At 33.1% G+C, this 20923-nt stretch overlaps 1 protein-coding gene across 1 annotated transcript in view; it reads left to right on the plus strand.

Annotated features, from left to right (window-relative positions):
* The window catches only part of SOHLH2 (spermatogenesis and oogenesis specific basic helix-loop-helix 2), a 62170-nt gene that overhangs the window by 12865 nt on the left and 28382 nt on the right, over positions 1–20923 (plus strand). The window contains exons 3-6 of the mRNA XM_031960700.1: positions 8328–8389; positions 8468–8572; positions 12406–12508; positions 18908–19018. Of these exons, the coding sequence (XP_031816560.1) occupies positions 8328–8389; positions 8468–8572; positions 12406–12508; positions 18908–19018 (381 nt within the window). The remainder of the gene's footprint in view (positions 1–8327; positions 8390–8467; positions 8573–12405; positions 12509–18907; positions 19019–20923) is intronic.

Consider the following 20923-nt stretch of genomic DNA (forward strand, 5'->3'; position numbering starts at 1 on the left):
TGATGTAGGTAGGCTGATAATTTAAATTCTTACAACTTCATGCCAATAGGTTCCACGTTGACAGATTTAAGACTTGTTACCATATAAAATGTGGAGTTTCTGTATTCTTTAAAAAAAACTATTATGCATAAAAGGAAAAGGGGATATTCATTCATTTAGTACTTCGTTGTATACTTTGTAAAGAAAGAAATTTTTTTTTTGTAATAATAGTCATAGAATAATAGAAGTTTTTAGAGTTGGAAATAAAAATGGGAATTTGGGTCCAAGTGAACTTTATTGTTCCTTTTAGCCTTAAATGTTGACCATATAAAATACTTTTTTTAAACTCAGTTTTTTTTAAACTATTATTTGTAAAAGGAAAAGGAATATTCATTCATTTAGTACTGCATTGTAAACTTTGTAAAGAAAGTTTTTCTCATAATAGTCATAGAATAATAGAAGCTTTTAGAGTTGGAAATAAAAAGAATTTGGGACCAAGTGAATTTTACTGTCCCTCTTAGCCCTAAATGTTGATCACTTATGAATGTGTTCAAATGACTGCCTCTTCAACAATTATTAATTTTTAGTATTTTAATAACCCTAAAGATCGTATTTTAAGAATCATTTTACCTTTGCTTTCCATGTAGACCATGAATACAAACAAGGTTAAGTTTCCTTCTTAAAGAAGAATCAAAGGGATAGATAGGAAGAATGGTTTATGGATGAATATAAACATTTTTCTTAAAAAGAAACTAAGGGAGTAGGAAAATGATTTTGATGAGGAGCTGTAGAGACAAGATCACTGGAATTGGATTTCTTGGTCTACTTGGCTGCCAGGAATTCTGAGTTTCATAGAATCCATATTGGAAATAACCTCAGAGAACCATTTCCACTGGTCAAGAATCTTTTCTAGACTACCTGCCTACAGTCGCCCTAATGAGAAGAAATCACTTCCTACCAAGGCATCCCTATCTATCTGTCTATCCAAATTTATATGTATGTGGGAATATATATATATATATATATATATATACATATATATATATATATACACACATATATACACACACACATATACGTGTGTCTAAGTCTGTCTCTCTAGAATGTAAGCTCTTTGAGGACAAGGACTCTTCCATTTTTGCTTCAGGATCCTCAGCACCTAATGCAGTCCCTGGCACTGAGCAGATGCTCCAGGGAGTGTTTAGTGCCATCTTTGCAGTCACCCAAGTTAGGGGCAACTGGATGATGCAGAAGACAGAGCACTGAGCCTAGAGTCAAGAAGGTCTGAGTTCAAATTCAGCTTCAGATTCTCACTGATTGTATGACCTTGCACAAGTCACTTAACTTCTGTGTACCTCAGTTTCCTCAGTTGTAAATTGAAGTTAAAAATAATACCCACCTCCAAGGGTCATCATAAGGATCAAATGAGATAATATTTGTAAAACACTTAATGCAACATGTGGAATGGAGTAGGAAGTTTATAATGTTTGTCTCTTTCCTTTCTTCCAGGTTCTCAGTCCTGTAGTTATCCTACTACCTTCTTCCCCCGAGTCTCCAGTGGGTTCCCAAGTCTTGGTGATATCTCAGAACATCTCCTTCTGTCTTTCTCTCTTCTCGGACACTTTTTCCTCCCCATCCCTCCAGTTCAAACCCTCATCACCACTTGCCAGAATGTTACAATAATCTCTTTGGTCTTATCTCTTCTCTTTTTTTATAATCCATTTTCCACACATCTAACATGAACATTTCAGAAGACCGTGTGACTGTTTCTACTTTCAGGGGAAGCTATTGTCATTAGAAAAAAAAAGTCAATTCTCAATTTTTTTTATTTTAAAATTCTTTGTCTTTCATACTACCTCAGTTTCTAAATATATCATGCTACTATCCCTTGTTTTTTTTTTTTTTTTTGTTGTTGTTGTTTTGTTTTGTTTTTTTAAGAAACAAAAGAATAGTTCATCAAAGCTAACCCACAGAACATCCAAATGTTATTAGTAGATGTATTCAAACTACTTGTTTGGTATTTAAGTCTCTACTTTCCTAAACTTGTTTTACATCATTCTACATCTTAAAATCTATAGTGTAAGCAATCTTATCTATTAGCAGGATAGTGTAGTGGAAAGGAACAGGATTTGGCTTCCGAGAAACTGAATTCAAATGATTGGTCACTTAACCTGCCTGGGACTTAATTTCCTCATCTGTAAAATGAGGAAATTGGAGTACATTATCTGTAAGACCCCTTTCATTTCTTAATCTATGATCTTAATACATAACACTCAAATCTTATGCTGCAATGATTTGCTAGCCATTCCTAAAGGGTCTCCACCTCTACTTATCAGAAACCATTTCCCTTCAAGTTTTAGCTCAAGGACTTTTTCCTTTTTTGTTAAAATAAAGCCTTTCCAGCTTTTTACAGTTATTTGTTAGTGCACATATATATGTATATGTATATATACACATACATACATAAATGGGGCTTTACTATACTTTAATATCATCAATGATTTGGCCTGGTTTCAGATGTCACTAAAAGTTTTTTTTTTTTTTTTTTCCCCATACTCTATACTGGTTTCATTCACTAACTTCTCTCATTTTACTTTATCAGAAGCTGTTTGGATTTTTGCTGATTTCCTGCTGCACACTAACCTGTTTGATTCTACTTATTCTTTCTGTGTTGTTTAATGTATATTTTCTCATATATTTAGTATATATTTTCTTTGAGAAATGCCTACTTTTCCTCTCCTTTATCATAAATTCTGTGATGAAGTGATCACATATTCCTAATAGAAATTCAGATTTTATATGTATCCCTAACTTTTAATCCCTTCAAATTCTTAGGTGATTTACTTGCTTCCAAGCCCCTCTTTTGAATTTATGTATCCTTTTGTATCTTTCTTCAGATTAATTATGTCTTAACATATAGAGTATAGTTTTCTGCCTCCTTAAATATGGTTTGTAGAAAATCTGAGTATGATTTATAATCACACACCAATTAAGAGAATAAGAAGTAACAAAATTAAACAGCATTGATAATAAAAATAATTAAAACAGCTATATTTACTGTGAGACCCTGGACAAGTCACTTAACCCTAACTGCCTCAGCAAAACAAACAAACAAACAAAAACAAAACCAGCTATATTTGAAAGGTGTGGAGATCCTTTTAATAGTAAATGTTTACATATGGTTATTTTAATTATTTATAATGTATTCCTGTGTTAAATTTTTCCTTTTTCAAAGAGATATTATTTAGTAATGGTGATAGAAAGGTAGAAAGGAAAGAATATGTAAACTGTATTTCAAACTCTGAAGTAAATAATCAGATTATTGTAGTTAGCAGTTCTGTAAGTTGATGAAATACTATAAAAGTTAGCAAAGCATTTTGTAAATATGGAGGTAGATACTATTATCTTCATTTTTACAACTGAAAAACTGAATGACTTGCCCAGAATCACACAGCTAATAAATATGTGAAGCAGGATTTAGGATTCTTAAATCCAAGTCCATTGCTCTAGCCACTGTGTCATCTTGCCACTGCTTAACTCATACATTCAATTTACATTTGAGATATCTACTGCAGATCATTTTAATTTCTCTGGACTTTTATCTGCATTATTAAATTAGAAATTTATTTAGAGTTTGAAGGGAAAAGTGAAAAGGTATTATCTTGTCCATTCTCTCATTTTACATGTCCTGGAGAAAAGAATTGAGTTGTCAGACATCACAAAACTAGATTTGGCTTTCATGTTTTAAAACCGCAGGTATGCTCAGCAAAAGATAGCATACTAATTTCTTAAGCCTTCAGTTCTCTTCCCACACAGACTTCTTAGGAAGCAATGAGTTTTTCACTTCAGCAGTTCAAGATAGTTAAATCCAAAAAGTTCAAGTTAATTCAGAATACAAACTTACATCCCATAAAGTCCTTTTAAACATCATGAAAGATGATGTACCACATTACCATTGCTTTTTGAGGACTTCGAGAGCTGTAAAATCTTTTTCAATTATAAACTTAGAAATCACAAACTATCAATGTGGTTCTCTTGGTCAGTCCAGTATACAATTATCCAAGCTGGGTGCTTAAAATCCCTGCATTTTAAAAAATGTTGATCTTAAAGTAATAAAGTCTTCCTTAGTAAATTCAAGGAAACTGATAGAAAAATACTTTAGGGACAAAAGTCAGCTCCAGGGAGTTCTGAGAAGGTATACAGCCACAGTGAATGATGATTGGGATATACATTCTTTATTTGAAAAGGTGAATATCTAACTTTTCACATTAACAAATATTTTTTGCCCATTAAAGTATCTATGTTTAAAGCACCTTGAATTAAACTTAATACATATGCTCTCACCTTCAAGGAAACTGGAAGCTTTTAGAATATAAATTATAGGTTCCTAGGTAATAGCATTATATATTTTTACCCAAAAGAGACCTCTGAGATCATCTCCCTGGGTTCTTTCATTTATTAGATTAAAAACCAGGTCTGGACAAGTTAAATGATTTTGGCTTAATGATGTATGATTGGCAGTCAGGGTTTGAACCCAGGTTCTCAGATTCCAAATTCTTTCCACTGTGCCATAAAGTTCTTCAGTTTTTTAATATACACTTAGGCTTTCTGATTTAACGATCTTTGTCTAAGAAGAAAAATAATAAACATATTATTTGACAAAGACAAAAGAATCAGATCCTTTAAGCAATAAGAAGTATATGGGAATTGGGTTTTATCTTTATGCTCCTAGAAATTAGCAACCCTGCTGTATAATTTAATTTCTTGATTGGGAGAGAATATTATTGATCAGCTGAGGTTATGAGCAGACTATTGGATTCTGGGAATTCTACTGATTATTGATTATGGCTATATACAAATATATAATCTCTGATCTATAGGAGGGAAGCTGTCTTGGTTGGCAGTTGATTCTGTATTAATGCCCCAGAGATGAAAGAATTGACTCTGCTTTAAAGCTCATAATTTGAAACTGGTGCATAAAAATACACATTCATAAATCTGAAACATTTTAGTATGTGCTCCAAGCAACTTTTGTCATTTAATTTTTTGAAAAAATATTTTTTTGAAGTAAGGAAATTGAAATTATATGTATAAATATTTCTGAGTGAGAAAATTTCCTAGCAATATTTTTGTGAACTAAAAAAACATTTTTTATTTCAAAAGTTGGACCAAATGCCCCACCATAATCCCCTCTCAGTCAGAATTGTGACTCTTTACAATTGCTTCTATTTTGCTACTAATTGTCTTTTCATTCAAAACCATATGTTAAGCACCTTTTATATGTGTGAGACATTATAGTTGGCCAAAGAAATTAAGATGAATGAGTTGGGTCTCATTCCTCAGAGAGTTTTTATTGTGCTTGAGAAGATAAATCAAGAACTTTAACATAATTATTATAATGCAAATAAGACTATAGCAAATTCCTACATGTAGGCGAGGGATTTACTTCGGATCCTATCTTTACAAAGAAACATGAAATATCGGCGTTATTCTGCTTCTCACTGTCATAGCTACAGCATTTGTACAATACATTATTCCTTGAGGCCAAATATCATTCTGAGGTACCACTGTAATTACCAACCTACTATCCGCTATCCCCTATATCGGCACCACTTTAGCAGAATGAATTTGAGGGGGATTCGCAGTAGACAAAGCAACACTCACACGATTCTTTGCCTTCCACTTCATCCTACCCTTTATCATCATAGCACTAGCCGTTGTTCACCTACTGTTCCGTTCTTTTTTTTCCTTACCATGGTAACTCTATTACTATGTCCTATATTGTCAATCATGCTATCATATGACAGATCCATTCATAATATATTACTGTAATACAATTAAAATATATTTATATTTGTACAAGCAAATATACACGCACATTTTTTGAATGGTTAAGAAACACATAAATGTTATAATAAATGGCGGCATATAAATAAATTTATATGCTATAATAAATAGCATATAAAATGCTATAATTAAAATAAACGTTGTTAGCAATGTTAGACTCTGCTTAACCCACACCCTAGTTCTCATGGCTCCCAGCCTGGCAAGGTTAAGGAAGGACAACCTATCTGGGTAATAACTAGGGAATGAAAACTCAGTTTTTAGGGGTACACTTTGGGGTTCAGGCCAGCTGCCTTCTGCCCACAGCTCTTCCTTCACCAAAAAATATAAAATAAAAATTTCACTTTACCTTGCAAAAGATGGGAAATTTGCTTGTTGAAATGGGCATTTAAAGAGTTATAGTTTGTGAATTATTATCAAGTATTCTTCCAACCTCTCAGGATGATACAGGCAATGAATTGAGGAAGATGGAGATGTTTAAGGTGGGTGTATTTTGTGCTTGATTAAGCTGGGTATGGTATTCTTTTTCTTGCTGAGGAAATCATGCACTAATAAACTTGCATTATATTCAAATTATTCCCTAATTTGTCTGTCACATTGTGAATAAATTCACATTTCAAACAAACTTCATAGTGGAACCAAATACTTGAATACTTGAAGGATTTTTTGTCTCATCCATTTGGATATTCCCTCCACCGATGCAGATGACAACTCTTTGTTTCAGTGGATATATGATTTTATCAGTACAACAGTTTATTTCAGTTCACATATCAGTACAATAAATGTTATTTAGAATTACTGTAGTAAAGAAACTTCACATAAAGACCAGCTTTCTATCGATAAGCCTTTCCAAACTTAGCTTGGCTGATCAAGACCAAGAACTGGGCTTAGAGTTGTGGACAAGCAGAATGGCAAGTAGAAAGTCCCTTCCCTCAAGAAACTTAGATCTTTGCTACATGTCAAAGAAAAATAACAGAAGATATAAATCTAATCACCAGGCTAACACTTAAATTTTGCACCTTTAAGTTCTCTCTCAACTGGAAAAGCCTGAACAGTAATGAACTAGTGGGGAGGGCATTAGGTCTACACAGAATTGACCAGCAAGTAGTTGCTAAGAAATTAGAGCTAGATAGTTGAGATTTTTCCTCTTGTAGAGAAGATTACTGCCCCATCAGAAATAGAGGGCCCAGGAGACTCTTTAGAGGTGGAAGTGGCCAATTGATGAGAAGTTAACAAAGAAAACTGAGAAGGAATATTCAAATAAGCAGAAGAACCGGCAGAATTCAGTGTCGTGAAAGGCAATAGAGGAGAAAATTTTTAGCATATTTAGGAGAGATGGCATAATCAACAGTGTTAATCTCCCATTTTTTTCTCTTTTTATAAAAATACTAACGTTTCTGAGCCACTTTAAAATGTGTAAAATCCTAGCAATAATGCTGTGAGATTGGTGCTATTATCATCCCCCTTTTTCTGATAAGAAAACTGATGCTGAGAAAGGTGAGTAACCTGTAACAATATTCACACTCCATTCTTCTGGACCCAAGGACCTGTGTTGTATTCACTACGCCATACTGCCTTTCCCTCATCCTCAGAATAGCTGTTTTACTATTTTCCCTAATATCTATAGCTAACCATACTGTATCATGAGAGCTCTTTTCCTCTTGTGAAGCAGGATCCAATTTGAGTTGAAATTGGAATTTCATGGAATTTTTTTTTTTTTTTAAAGAGATGTCACTTTGTTGTTGTACAGTCATTTCAATTGTGCCTGACTGACATCATTTTAGGGTCATTTTACAGATGGGGAAACTGATGCAAACAGGATTAAGTGACTTGTCCAGTCAGTGTCTTCCATTTAATCTTCCTGTCTCCACACCTGATACTACTCTATTGCGCCACCCAGCTTTATTACTTTCAAATTCATAAAATAAAATCAATAAGTATATTAAGCACCTAGCACATGGAGGACAGAAAGTATATTGGTAGTGTTGTAGATTTTTAAAGGAGTTTTGATTATAGAATCATGCTTATAATTGAAAGGACTTGAGAGCATTTAGTTGAACACAGCAGAATCTTATGGATGAATGAAGTGAGACTAAGTGATTTACCCAGAGTTACAGAGCTACTGTTTATTGAAGAGATTAAAATGTTTTGTAATGAGCATATAAATTATGTGTGTATTCCAACTAGCATTTCTTACTGCCTAAAATAATTTATTCTTTAAATGTGTTTTAAAATATTTCCCCCAAAATTTTATTTACCATAGTGTTGAGTTCTGCTTTTTTTCTTTTTTCTAAATGGAAGAGTAAACTTCAGCCTAATCCATATCATTTTTATCGTAGCTATGTATTAGTGGAAATCAATGAGGTTTCACCATATTATCCTAATTTTAGATTGGGCAGCACCCAAAGCAAGTCATTCTTCTTCTATTCTAGATAAACTAAACTGAACTTGGAATTTTAGAATATTGATTTTTATCATTTTAACTGGATGTTTCTCCTCTTCAGATTTGGCAAAAAGAAAAACATACACTTGCTGTTTGTTTTTATAATCCCTGAAAATTTTGAAGGTATGTGCCATTCTGATAGACTCTTATTTTCTCATCTAATGAAAACTGCTAATCAATATTTAATCCAAAGATTCTTAGATTGTATTTCAGGCCACGGAGCAGATATTATTTTAACAGAGCCACTAACGATGGAAAAAATGAGTATTGTTCTAAATTACTGGAAATCCTTCTTCTCAAAAAATGGTAAGTGAAAAATATATTTCCAGAAGCTTAAAACATATTATATCTTTAAAGCATTATCTAGTGTTCTGAGATCAGTATCATATCAGTGTTTGACATTTATATATTAATATTCACAGTACATTAATATTGTACACTATGACAGAGTCATAAAGCCAGAGGCTTACTAGAAGGGATCACAGATATCTTTTAAACCAGTCCCTTCATTTGTCAGATGAGCAAACAGAACCTTATAGAACAAGGGTTCTTAATTCATCCTGCATCATGGACAAAATAGGAGTCCATTCTCAGAATCATTTTTTTAAATGTACAAAATAAAATACACAGCATTACCAAAAAATTATACTGAAATGAGTTTATAAAATATTTCTTAGCCAGAGATTAACTGGCTTCTCTAAAGTGCTAGAATAAATTAGTGATCAATCTGAGAACCAGATTTCTGGTTCAATGTGTTTTATACTACATTATATTACATACTACATTGTAACAACCATACTAGCACCCAGGACACCCCAGAATCAACCGGAGTCAGGATAAGCAAAAGTCCTCAGTCTTTATTCTTGGTCTTAGACGCAGGATTGAACAGGATGGAAGCAGATTCTCCACGACTGCCTTCTCCCTCGTCTCCTGCAGAGAGTGTGTCCCTGGCTAGCTTTTCTCCATCCCCTAGTCCCTCCTACAATCCTCTATACACTGATCATTGAGCCAGTACGGATAGTGGAAAGGACCATTTTCCAAGCATATGCCCATAGAGTATTGTCCAATCAGAAGTTAGCCTCAAGCGCTCAGCAGTCCCGATCTCAGTGTATTGATTCCATAGTTTCAGCCCTCTACACTACATTATTCTACTTTTGAATAGGGTAGCTTAAAATAAAATTCATGATACCAAAAATGCTGTTGTGATTGTATACCACCTAAGTGTAACTGTGGTTCAGAAGTCCAGACACCAGGCTTACAGGAGCTAGAATCACTTTTTTTGGTAGAATGGAGCTATTCCCCAAATCTCTCCCCAAATCATTTCTTGTCAGCTTATATCTTGCTTTCAAATCTCAACATATTTGGGTAGAGGGCTGCATATAGAAGATAACCTTTACTTATTTCACCCCACAAAAAAGGATGCAGAAAAAACTAAAGAACTTACAGGAGCCCATAACAGTCACAATATTTTCCTTCCCTGTTTTCTAACAGAGGACCTATATAGGGCTCCAACTTTATGGTGCAACCTTATTGATTTTGGAGTCTTGTTAGAGGGAAACTTGGCTTATTAGAAAAGCAACCCCTTTCCCACGTGTCCTGTACCATTTTAGTAATACATGGCAAGAGGAGAAGGTAAAATCCAGATTTTGCTCTTTTGAGACCTCACGGTTCAGGCCCTTTTTGATCTTCGATTCATGAGCTACAACCACTGCTAGTCAGAGTTGGGGTTCAGGAATACTTGCCACACCTTTAAAAGACTAGCCATGAAATTCCCCTTTCTACAATTCCCAGCCAAGAGGTTCCATTGCTGCCTTTCTGTGCTACGTTCTTGAGATTGAAATGGTGATGGTTTTATTGGAATTGAACAGAGGAAGGGAGACTTTCTCCCTTACTTTTCCCCACCAAAACTCAGGGATCCAGAACTCCATGGGTTGTGCTCAGCTGTCACTAAATTTCTCCTCAAATTTCAGCTCTGCTTCCATTTATAAGCCCATTTCTGATCCCTATCTACTATATGCAAAGTTATGTTCTGAGTATATAAAGACCCCTGGAAAGTCTGTCTTCAAATATCTGACATTCTAGAGTACAACTTAAATCTACAATAGCCTAATCTGATCGAATTAGATTTGATTCTGACACATCCTCCATGGAGATGTTCATATCTCCTAAGGAACCATAGGGACCTTCACACGTAAAGTGATCAACAGTGATCTCATCCTAACTCCTTAAGCTTTTTTTTTTTTTTTAAACTCCTTAAGCTTATGAAGCTGTATTGTGAAGTAAAATATGCAGTCTTCTGCATATGCACATTAATGTTTTTTTGGTCAATTTTTGGGCAGCCTTTCTTTAGTCTTTAAAATCCTTATATCTTTAAAGATATAAAATATTTGTATCTACTATATGCTAGACACTATGCTAAGTAAGCACTTTATAAATATTATGTCATCTGATCCTCATGCACTTATGAGGATCCTCATGCCTCATTATCTCCATTTTACAGTTAAGAAAACTGGGACACAGAAGTTAAGTGATTTTTACATGATCACACATCTATTAAGTGTCTAACCAGGGTTTGAATTCAGGTCTTTCTGACTCCAAGCTCAACACTATCCACTATACTAGTTGCCAAAATGCAATGAATAATGCTATATCAGTGTAAGTTTATATAAGTAAATATAAAGTATTCTCTCATTAATACCCTACATTATTATAATACTTTGTGATTTTCAAAATACCTGAATATAGGGGCAGTTCGATGGCACAATGGATAGAGCACCAGCCCTGAAGTTAGGAGGACCGGAGTTCAAATGTGATCTAACTCTTACCACTTTCTAGCTTTGTGAGCTGAGGCAAATTACTTAACCCATGTCAGACTCTTACCACTTTCTAGCTTTGTGAGCTGAGGCAAATTACTTAACCCATGTCAGACTCTTACCACTTTCTAGCTTTGTGAGCTGAGGCAAATTACTTAACCCATGCCTCAGCAAAAAAAAAAAAAAAAAAAAAAAAGAAAAATCCCTGAATATACAATGTCTCATTTCACTCTCTTTAGGGTCAGCAGGTTAAGGTTCATCCTCATTTTATATTTAAGGAAATTTTGGTTTCAAGAAAGTTAACCAATTAGTGAAAATTTGAATTAGAATTCAGGTTTCCTGACTCTTTTGTTTTTACTGAAGTTGTTATCTAAATGGTATAATGTTTTATTTGCCATTTTGATTTATATGAAGAACAGCTTCCAGACGTTATCTCTGCTAATACCATTGATTACCAACATCTATTGATAATCTTTCCAAGTCTGGGGTCCCTAAGTTAGGAAAACCTCACAAACAGAGGTGATATTTGTACCTCTTCTTGAAAAACCACAGACATAGGATAGGAAGAAACAAATTAATTTAATTTGTCTTCTAGTCTCCAGATAGTACAGTACTTAAATGGCTACCTGGTCCTTTAATTTTTCTGAACATGATTATAGAACCCATTTGGTAACATTCCAGGGTCTTGCAAACTTCCCGGTCTCCAAAGCGCTTCCTAGAAATGGCTAACCACTGACCAAAAGCTTCTTCCTCAAGACCCTTCTCGTAAATGGGAATACAACAGCTGCTTTCTAGCACCTGTTCAATGTCCTTTCACATTTATAACTCATTCTTGTACAACAGGAGTTGATCTCATCTTTGTTCTTGGGCGAGGCAGCTGCAGCACATCTTTCAAATGTCATATTTTGATGGTGCAGCTGTCCATTGCAGACTCATGTACATTTTTACCCTCTCGAGACACTTACCTGAAAACCAGAGCTTGATTTTTTTTCTGATGCATTACTTATTTGGGTATACCACTTCTTCAGCTGTTATAGGGTTATTCTAGATAGAACCTAGCTGGAAGACATCCAGTTGTAGCATGTAGCATACTGTTTGTTTTTCTTTGTATGCCTTATATTATTTCATGCTCTATTCATTCAAATATTCTTGTAGAAAAAAATTTTGTAGGCTTCTTTTGATTTAAAAAGCATTATATCATTAAGCTCCATTGAATGAAAAGTGACAGCTGCTTTCCAAAGTAGAATTTCTGCATTTGATTAGTAGCCATTCTGTCAGTTTTTTCCTGAGTAAAAGGAGCCTATATTGTTCTCTTTTAAATTTCAGCTAAGGATGACAATATATTCAGAGGGGAAGACTCCAGATCATCCCTACAGAGATCCTTTAATGCAAGTCCACGAGATGGTTCCACTGATCTAGTCCCTCATAGGTTAGTTTCTTGTGCTTAAAAAATTCATATATCATTTCAATCAAATTTAAATATTTATTTAACAAATATTTATTGTACTTTCTGTAAGAGTACTTTTTCAAGAGTCGGAGGACCTAGGTTAAAATCCTAACTGCCAACTAAACTATCTCTGTAATCTTGTGTGAATAAACCTCTCTGAGCCAGTTTCCTTATCAATAAAATAAAGAAATTGTGAAGCTGTGATTCTCACTTGCACAAATGCTCAGAATAATCTAAGAGTATGTCACAATTGAAAAAAACTAACAATTTAAAACTGCATAACTAGAAATTTAGTGTTTAGACCAATCAAAATGACGGTCACAGTTGTATTGTGAAGTGATTAGCACCTGTAATATTGACTTGAGCTCTGGGAACTGTGACTTTATTTTTTTTTAAAGCTGTAGATCATCTCAGTGCTGGTGATAGGCTAGTGAGAAAATCATGTAATGGTATAATTAATCATTTAATAACCATCAAAGGAATTAAAGTCATTAAACTTGGAGAAAAGAGAACGTCAGGTGATATGGAACATGCTAATTATCTTCAAGTGTTTGAAATACTATTTTATGGAATAGAGTTGAAACCAAAGGTGTATATCCAATAAATAACAGATTTCACTTCTATTTTAGGAAGAACTTTCTCATAGGGCTATTTAAAAAAAAAGGAATGGGCTGTTTTATGAGGTAGCTCCTTCAAAGACTTGATGATCATTTTTCTAGGATGATTAGTGACAACACTAATTATACTTCACAATTTTCTATTGCTTTATCATTTTCAAAAATATTCATATGTGCATAATAATATTTCAGTCAATCGATAAGCACTTATTAAGTACTTACTATGTTTCAGGTCCTATGATAAACACACAATGAATACATAGACAAAAATGCAAGTCTGTGCTGTTAGGAGAATTTGAATTATAATGGGAGCACATATAAATACATATAAAATGAATACAACATGGTTTTGGCAAGAGCTACACAAATATCTGGGGGATCAGAATAGAAAATGTGGGACTTGAGCAGAATTTTAAAGGAAACCAGGGATTTCAAGCAATGGAGGTGAAGAGGGTGTATGTTCCAGGCTTGGGGGACAACCAGTGCAAAGACAGGGAGACAAGACAGAAGATGGGGAATCACATATAAACCTGAGAAGACCTGTAATGGTTGGATTGCAAAAGTGTGAGAGTAAAATGTAAGAAACCTGAAAAAGTAAGAAGGAACTACACTTTTAAACGTCAAATAGAACAATTTTATATTTGTTCCTAAAAGCTTTAGGCAACCCCTGAATTTTGTTGAGTGGAAGGGAAGGACTTTGATGAATCTGTACTTTTGGAAAATTACTTTAGAAGTGATATATAGAGGATGAATTGAAGTAAGCGAAGACTTGAGGCAAGAAAACCAAATAGGCCTTTGCAATTGTCCACTTGACAAGAGTCACTAAAGTCTTACATATAGAAAGAATAAAGGATGAATGCTGCAATTCTGTGTAGAGATTTAGTGTGTGGGAAAGTGCCGGGTCAAGGAAGGCATTGAGCTAAGAAGATTCACTGCCCTTGACTCCATGGCCAACTATGAGTGCGTTAGATTGCACACTGGGCCTTCAGTCAGGAAGACTTGATTTCAGATTTGACTTCAGACACTAGCTGTGTGATTCTGAGCAAACCACATAATCTCTGTTGGCCCTTAGTCTCCCCAACTGTAAAGTGGGAGTAATAATAGCCCCTGTCTCCTAAGGTGGTTGTGAAGATCAGAGGAGATAACATATATAAAACATTTAGCACAGTGCCTGCCAGGGCATATAGTAAGCAATTAATAAATGCTTATTCCCTTTCCCTGCATGTAATAAGGAAGTTTTAATGAGGAATGGGTCAGTAGAGGAAAAGAAAATGAACATGAGGATTCAAAATATGAAACAAATTTCCATTTCAAAAAAGTCTATATAATAAATAGTCTATTTTGTATTCAGAGCTATCCATCTTTTCTTTACTTCCTTGTAGGTTTTTTTGTTCTCTGCTGTGAACTTTTTAATTTATTCTTTTTTTTCTCTTACCTCTCAAGAAGGTTACAATTAAGCATGAATATATTTATATATATGGAAAAAGAGAGAAATAGATATAAACAGACATACACATATGCACATACATATACATCTATATTTACATATGGATATTCACAGACATCTATGTAAGGCTATACTGTGCTTATTTGTACTCTGTTTCTCTGAAGGTGGATAGAATCACCTTTATAAATTCAAGTCTTTACATATTTTTCTAAATATACCAATTCAATATTTCTTACACTACAGCAATATTCCAACTTTATAATACCTAGTTATTTAAAATAGTTTAAAACAATATTAATATGGCTAGCATGTAATATAGTTTCTCTATTTTTCTCTTGACTAAATTTATTTTAGCTTTAACTTTGAGATCAGTGATTATATTTCCTTTCCCTGCTGACTCCTCAGCTTTACTTCTATCCACCACCTTACCTTGCTTTTACTTAACCTGTCTCAAGATCTCTTCCTTATCCTCTCCCCTCATTCTTTCCTTCCCTCTTTATACCATAAATTCTCTAATTGATGGGCATCCACTCAGTTTCCAGTTTTTTTTCATTTAACTTGCTCAGTACTCTTTGAACACATTCAGGTTCTGAAGGGACCATTGCTTCTTCTCCCCCATTAGAATATTAGCATAATATTATATAAAACTTCTTCAAATTGCTCAAATAGTTACCTTCCAGAGTTTCTGTTGACTCATGTTTGTGTTTTAAAGCTAATCCTCACCTCTGATGTTTTTCATCAGCAGTGCTTGAAAGTTTCTTTTTCATTAAAGATCTATTTTTCCCTCTACAAGATTATATTCACCTTTGCAAAGTAAGTTATTTTTGGTTGTAAGTGCATAGATTTTGCCCTTTGGTATATTGTATTTCAAACTCTCCAGTTTTATAGTAGAAGCTACCAGGTTCATATTATCCTGACAGAATTTCCTTAGTATTTAAATTTCTTCTTTATAATGCTTATAGTTTTTTTTTTTTTTTTTAGTTCTGAATTTTTGTTATGACATTCCTAAAACTTTTCTGTCTTCTTTCTTCTTACCTCATAAGAGAAGGGATCAGGGAATGTTTTCCATTTTCATTTTGCCCTCTGGTTCTAAAAAATCTGGACAGTTTTCATAGAGAAATACAGTATTTAGGCTTTTTTAAAGATTCCAGAGTTTTCAATGATTTTTAAATTTTCTCTCTTTGAGCAATTTTCCAGGTTAGCTGCTTATAATACTAATGTATTATTTTCTTCTTTTTTTTCAGTCATTTTATTTTGAGCTAACATTTCTAGCTATTTCATGAAATCATTGAAATATGTTTTATTGTGTTTTTCAGAGATTCCACTCGTTGGCTAAGATTTGCCACCTTCTATTACAAACTATTTTTTCTGCTTGCAATTCTTTTAGTTTTATTAATCTCTCCTTTGATTTTCAGAATTTCTAATTTGGTAGTTTATTGGGGATTTAAAATTTGTTCTTTTTTTTAGCTTTTTAGTTGTATGTTCAATTCATTGATCTTTCTTTATCTTTTTCATATATGCATTTAAAGATATAAAATTTCCTCTAATAACTGCTTTGGCTGAATCTGATAAGTTTTGGTATATTATCTTATTATTGTTCTCTTTGATGAAATTATTAATTGTTTCTATGATTTATTGTTTGAACCACTCATTTTTTTAGGATTAGATTATTTAGTTTCCAATTAGTGTGTATATATATATTTTTTTTCAGTTACATGTAAAAACATTTGTTTTTTAAAACTTTGAGTTCCAGATTCTCTTCTTCCTTTTTCCCCAATCTACCCCCCATTGAGAAGAAACATGTGAAGTTATACAAAACATTCAATGAGTTTTTCATCTATCTTTCCATGGCCTTTTATTATATGTAATTTTTATTGCATCATGATCGGAAAAGGATGCATTTAATATTTCTTTCTGCCTTTGATTGTGAAGTTTTTATGTCCTATATAGTCAGTTTTTGTGTAGTTATCATATACCACTGAGAAAAAGATATATATATATATATATTTTTTTCCCCTATCCCCATTCAGTTTTCTCCAGATATCTATCATATCTAACTATTCCAAAATTCTACAAACCTCCTTAACATCTTTCTTATTTATTTTGTGTTTAGATTTATCTGTTCTGAGAGGAGGAAGTTGAGGGTCCCTTGCTACAATAACTTTGCTGTCTATTTCGTCCTATAACTCATTTAACTTCTCTTAGAATTTGGATGTTATACCATTTAGTGTACGTATGTGTATTTCTATGTATAGCTATATATACTAAACATATAGATATATACACATACACACGTGTGTATGTACACATATGTGGATGTATACATGTATATGTAGATGTATGTGTATATATATATATACACACACATATATATATATATGTATATATATATATATATATATACTCTTAGTACTTCATTGTCTGTAGTACCTTTTAGCAAGATGTATTTTTCTTCCTTATCTCTTTTAATTTGTTGTATTTTTGTTTTTGCTTTGTCTGAGATCAAGATTTCTACCCATTTTTTCTTTTACTTCTTTCCATCTCATTACATTTCACACGTATTTCCTATTCTAATTCTCCACCCTTGATTAGCAAGCTCTCTGTTCTTGCTGTGTTTTTGAGTAAAGTGGTTAGTCCAGCTTTGTCTTACCTTGAATTAACAAGGGTCTTTTCACTAACTTAGAGTTCTGAGGATTTACCTCTCTATAGTTAAAACAGAAAACTGTATTAGGGCCCTCTAAGGCACTTGAATACCCCTGCACTTTTTGTGGGTCCCAGTCTAAGTGTTGCTGTACCCTTCTCATCATTGTCATTCCTTGAGACATCTCAGGTCCCCATTTTGAGTTTTTTTGTTGTTTTTAACCTTTCTGTAGCTTTCTCTGGGGACATCCTTTGAGTATTGGTTGCATGGAATCTGACAGGACATAGGATTTGTCATTGGTTATTCTGGGAAGTTGAGCCTCCAAAGGGGAGGCAGAATAGTCAGAGGAAGTAGAACCTGAGTTGAATTTTGAAGGAAGGAAGGAACTTCACATACACACATGAGCCCTCCTCATAAGCAACGTTCTATATAACATTTAGCAGATTTATGTTTTTATTCTTAATAAATTTCTAAGGAACATAAGAATATCCATTAGGCAAAATGGAATCACAGTCATCCATGGACCCTTCAAAAAATGGCTATATAGCTATTTGTATTCTCATTGAATATAGTAATATATAAGTCACAGTTTATACTTGTCACACTTCTAAATATTTTTGATAACATTGATAAAGTACTTTCAGATTTATTGGGAGACAACTAATGAATGGTTTTAGAGTTGAGTGTATTTTTACCCTAAGCCAGTGAGGATAATCTAAGAGGGTGATTTGAGTATCTCAGATTTTATATTACAAAGATTTCCCATTTATGGACATGTTTCAAGATTTTAATTTCTGAATTAGAAAAATAAGTTTTCTGATACTATTTATAATCAGAGATTGGGGAAAACCCTGAAAAGCTTTGAATCTTTTAGTATTATACCATCATTTGCTGCTGCTTTTTTGATCAGATGGCTAGTCTGTAAAATCTCTTTAAGTAAATACTAGGGTTTGGGGAACAAGATTATTGCCATTTTTTTCATATGGCAGGTTATCTCTGTTGAAAATCTCACACTAATATGGAAATTAATAGTTAATTATTTTTTCAAATAATGATTTGTATAACTTGAACTAAATGCATTAAAATTAGACTGTAAATTTCTTGAGGGAAGACTATATTTTCTGATGTGTTTTTTTTTTTTTTATTTGTATTCCATCAAAGTTCTTAAGTAGTGTAGTACAAATAGTGTAGTATAAATAGTAGATGATCGGTAAATGTTAAGTGAATAAAATTTAAAATGTACTGAATTTTCCAGTGATTAGGAATAAACCAAGAAAGAGAATGCATAATTTTCTTCTGTTTATTTTTCTTATTAGTTCATGATATGCTAATCAATCTCTCCATCCCACTTGTCCATAATGGCTTTATCTTTCTGGTAGAATATGTGCTATTATACAACAATGAAAAACAATAGCTAATAAGGAAATAAATGAGCAATAATTTGGGAAATGGAGTGTTCAGTTAATTAAATACTTAACTGAGTTTCAACTACCATGATGTGTTAGTTTTTAGAAATATTTAAGTAGAAAAGTTCTTTTTGAAATAAGTACTGTGTTATTTGAAATGTATAATATTGAAAAAAAATACAAACTGTATCCTTTAGGTTTTATGTTGGTTTGTTAGGTTATTTACTTATTCCTTTGACTCTTTATGATATATTTTTATTTTGTTTCTAGTTCCAATTCATTAGGAGACAACCCTGGAGTTGGACAAAAGACTTCATTGTCTGATTCCAGGAAAAATAAAAAGATTTCTCTTCTTCATTCAAGCAAAGAAAAGCTGAGAAGGTGAATTTATATGTAGTTATACTACTGTTCCCTTTGTAGTAAAAAAAAACCTTAAATATATGGTTTGCATAATTCAATTGATAATAACTCTATAAAAATCATTATGATTATTGAATAGAGGCCTAATGTCTAATAGACTAAAGAGTGGTTCAATCAGTGACTTCGTTTAAGGACCAGAAATACTGAATTTTAAGGGAAATCTGTTTGCTGAATTATAACGTTGTAAAGGAATTGTAACAGCCTTCTCCATCTTCTCTTCCTTTTCCTCTCTCACTCTCTCAAAAAAGGTTACAGAGGAAGCAAGCAGACATAGTTTACCTTCTCTGGCCACAGAATAAAACTACCCATTCTCAAAAATGGCAATATGAAATTGATTGGCATTGATGGATTGATAAATATATATATTTATGTTGATAATATATATTGACAAACATATTTAAAATACAATTCCAACCCTCCCAAAATAAAAAAAAATCATATGTATGCTTGTACATATGTAAAATGTCAAATATATGCCAGTCATTGTGCTAAGGATACAAAGAAAAGTTTTTCCTTTAGTGTCTACTCTTGGGTTCACAATCTAATGGGGGGACACAGCATACAAATAATTATTTACAAACAAGATACATACAAGGTTAATTAGAGATAGAAGGGAGGTACTAGAATTTTAGAGGAATTGGGAAAGGCTCATAGTAGAAAATGAGATTATATTTGGATCATGAATTAGGAAATCTACAAGACAAAGATGAGATAACATGTTCACATCAATCTCACATCAATGCCAATGTTTAATTCATTATTAGCTGTTTTGTTGGGTTCTTGTACAACAAGAACATACAAGAACAAGAACATAACAAGTGGTTATGACAAAAATAGATAAAGCAAGAGGAAAAGGATTGGACTATATTAATGAAGTGATATTTTTTGAAAATTCAAGTCATATTATTAGCATTCATTCAAAATTAGCATCCTCATGCAGTTTATCTTGCTTCCCACCCATGAAAACAAATCTAATACTAACCAAACTGTTCAAAGAAGATAAAACTAGAAGTATCATGAACATCCAGCCGCCTACTCCAACTGATCTGAAATCCAAAGTATTATTTATTTCGGGAAATTTGTATCAGCACAAGAAGAACCCAGTGAACTGACCTAAGTAGCCTCCTAGTATTTTTCTCTATTGAAAATGAATTGCAAACAGATTCACTCTGCTTCAATCTTGATCTGGTTTAAGTCAGAATTCTTCATTCAGTTAAATCTTGTATCACATTGATCAGCAAACACTTCATCAAGCACCAAAATATACTGGCTACTTTTGTTATGACCTGGAAAAACATCTAGAAAGATCAAAATCTCTCCTCTAAAGATGCACTTTATAACTTCCACTCTGAGTAATTTCTATTTGAAATCAGGCCAGCAGGCTCCCATAATTTGCATGATTTGTTCTAACTAAACCAGTATCCTTATTTTCTTAGATTACAAAAATTAATTAGTGAGTTCTTGGGTCTCCCGCATCCATTCAGGAATTTATGTCAAGACAGGATGTAATGAGAAGATCTTTGGATTTGCAATCACAAGAGAATTTTAATCCTGTTTTGAGACATATTTATGTGACCTAAAACAGTTCCTTTAATATCTCTAAATCTCAGTTTTCTTTTATATAAAATGGAGATGATAATAGTTGTATCACTTGTTTCACAGAGTTGTTGTGAATAAAACATTTTTAACCTGCAGAGTACTATATAAATGTAAAGTATTCATATTGCTATTATTTGCAGTCTTATGATTCTATCTGTTCATACATCTTGAAGAAGAATTGTACCAGCTTCTATAGAGTGACAGTGGGAAATGTTTTTGCCCTGGCTACCTGAACATAGTACTACTGAATTGCAGGATTTTTCCTTA

This window comes from Sarcophilus harrisii, chromosome 3, assembly GCF_902635505.1.
Source record: "Sarcophilus harrisii chromosome 3, mSarHar1.11, whole genome shotgun sequence".
NCBI lineage: Eukaryota > Metazoa > Chordata > Mammalia > Dasyuromorphia > Dasyuridae > Sarcophilus > Sarcophilus harrisii.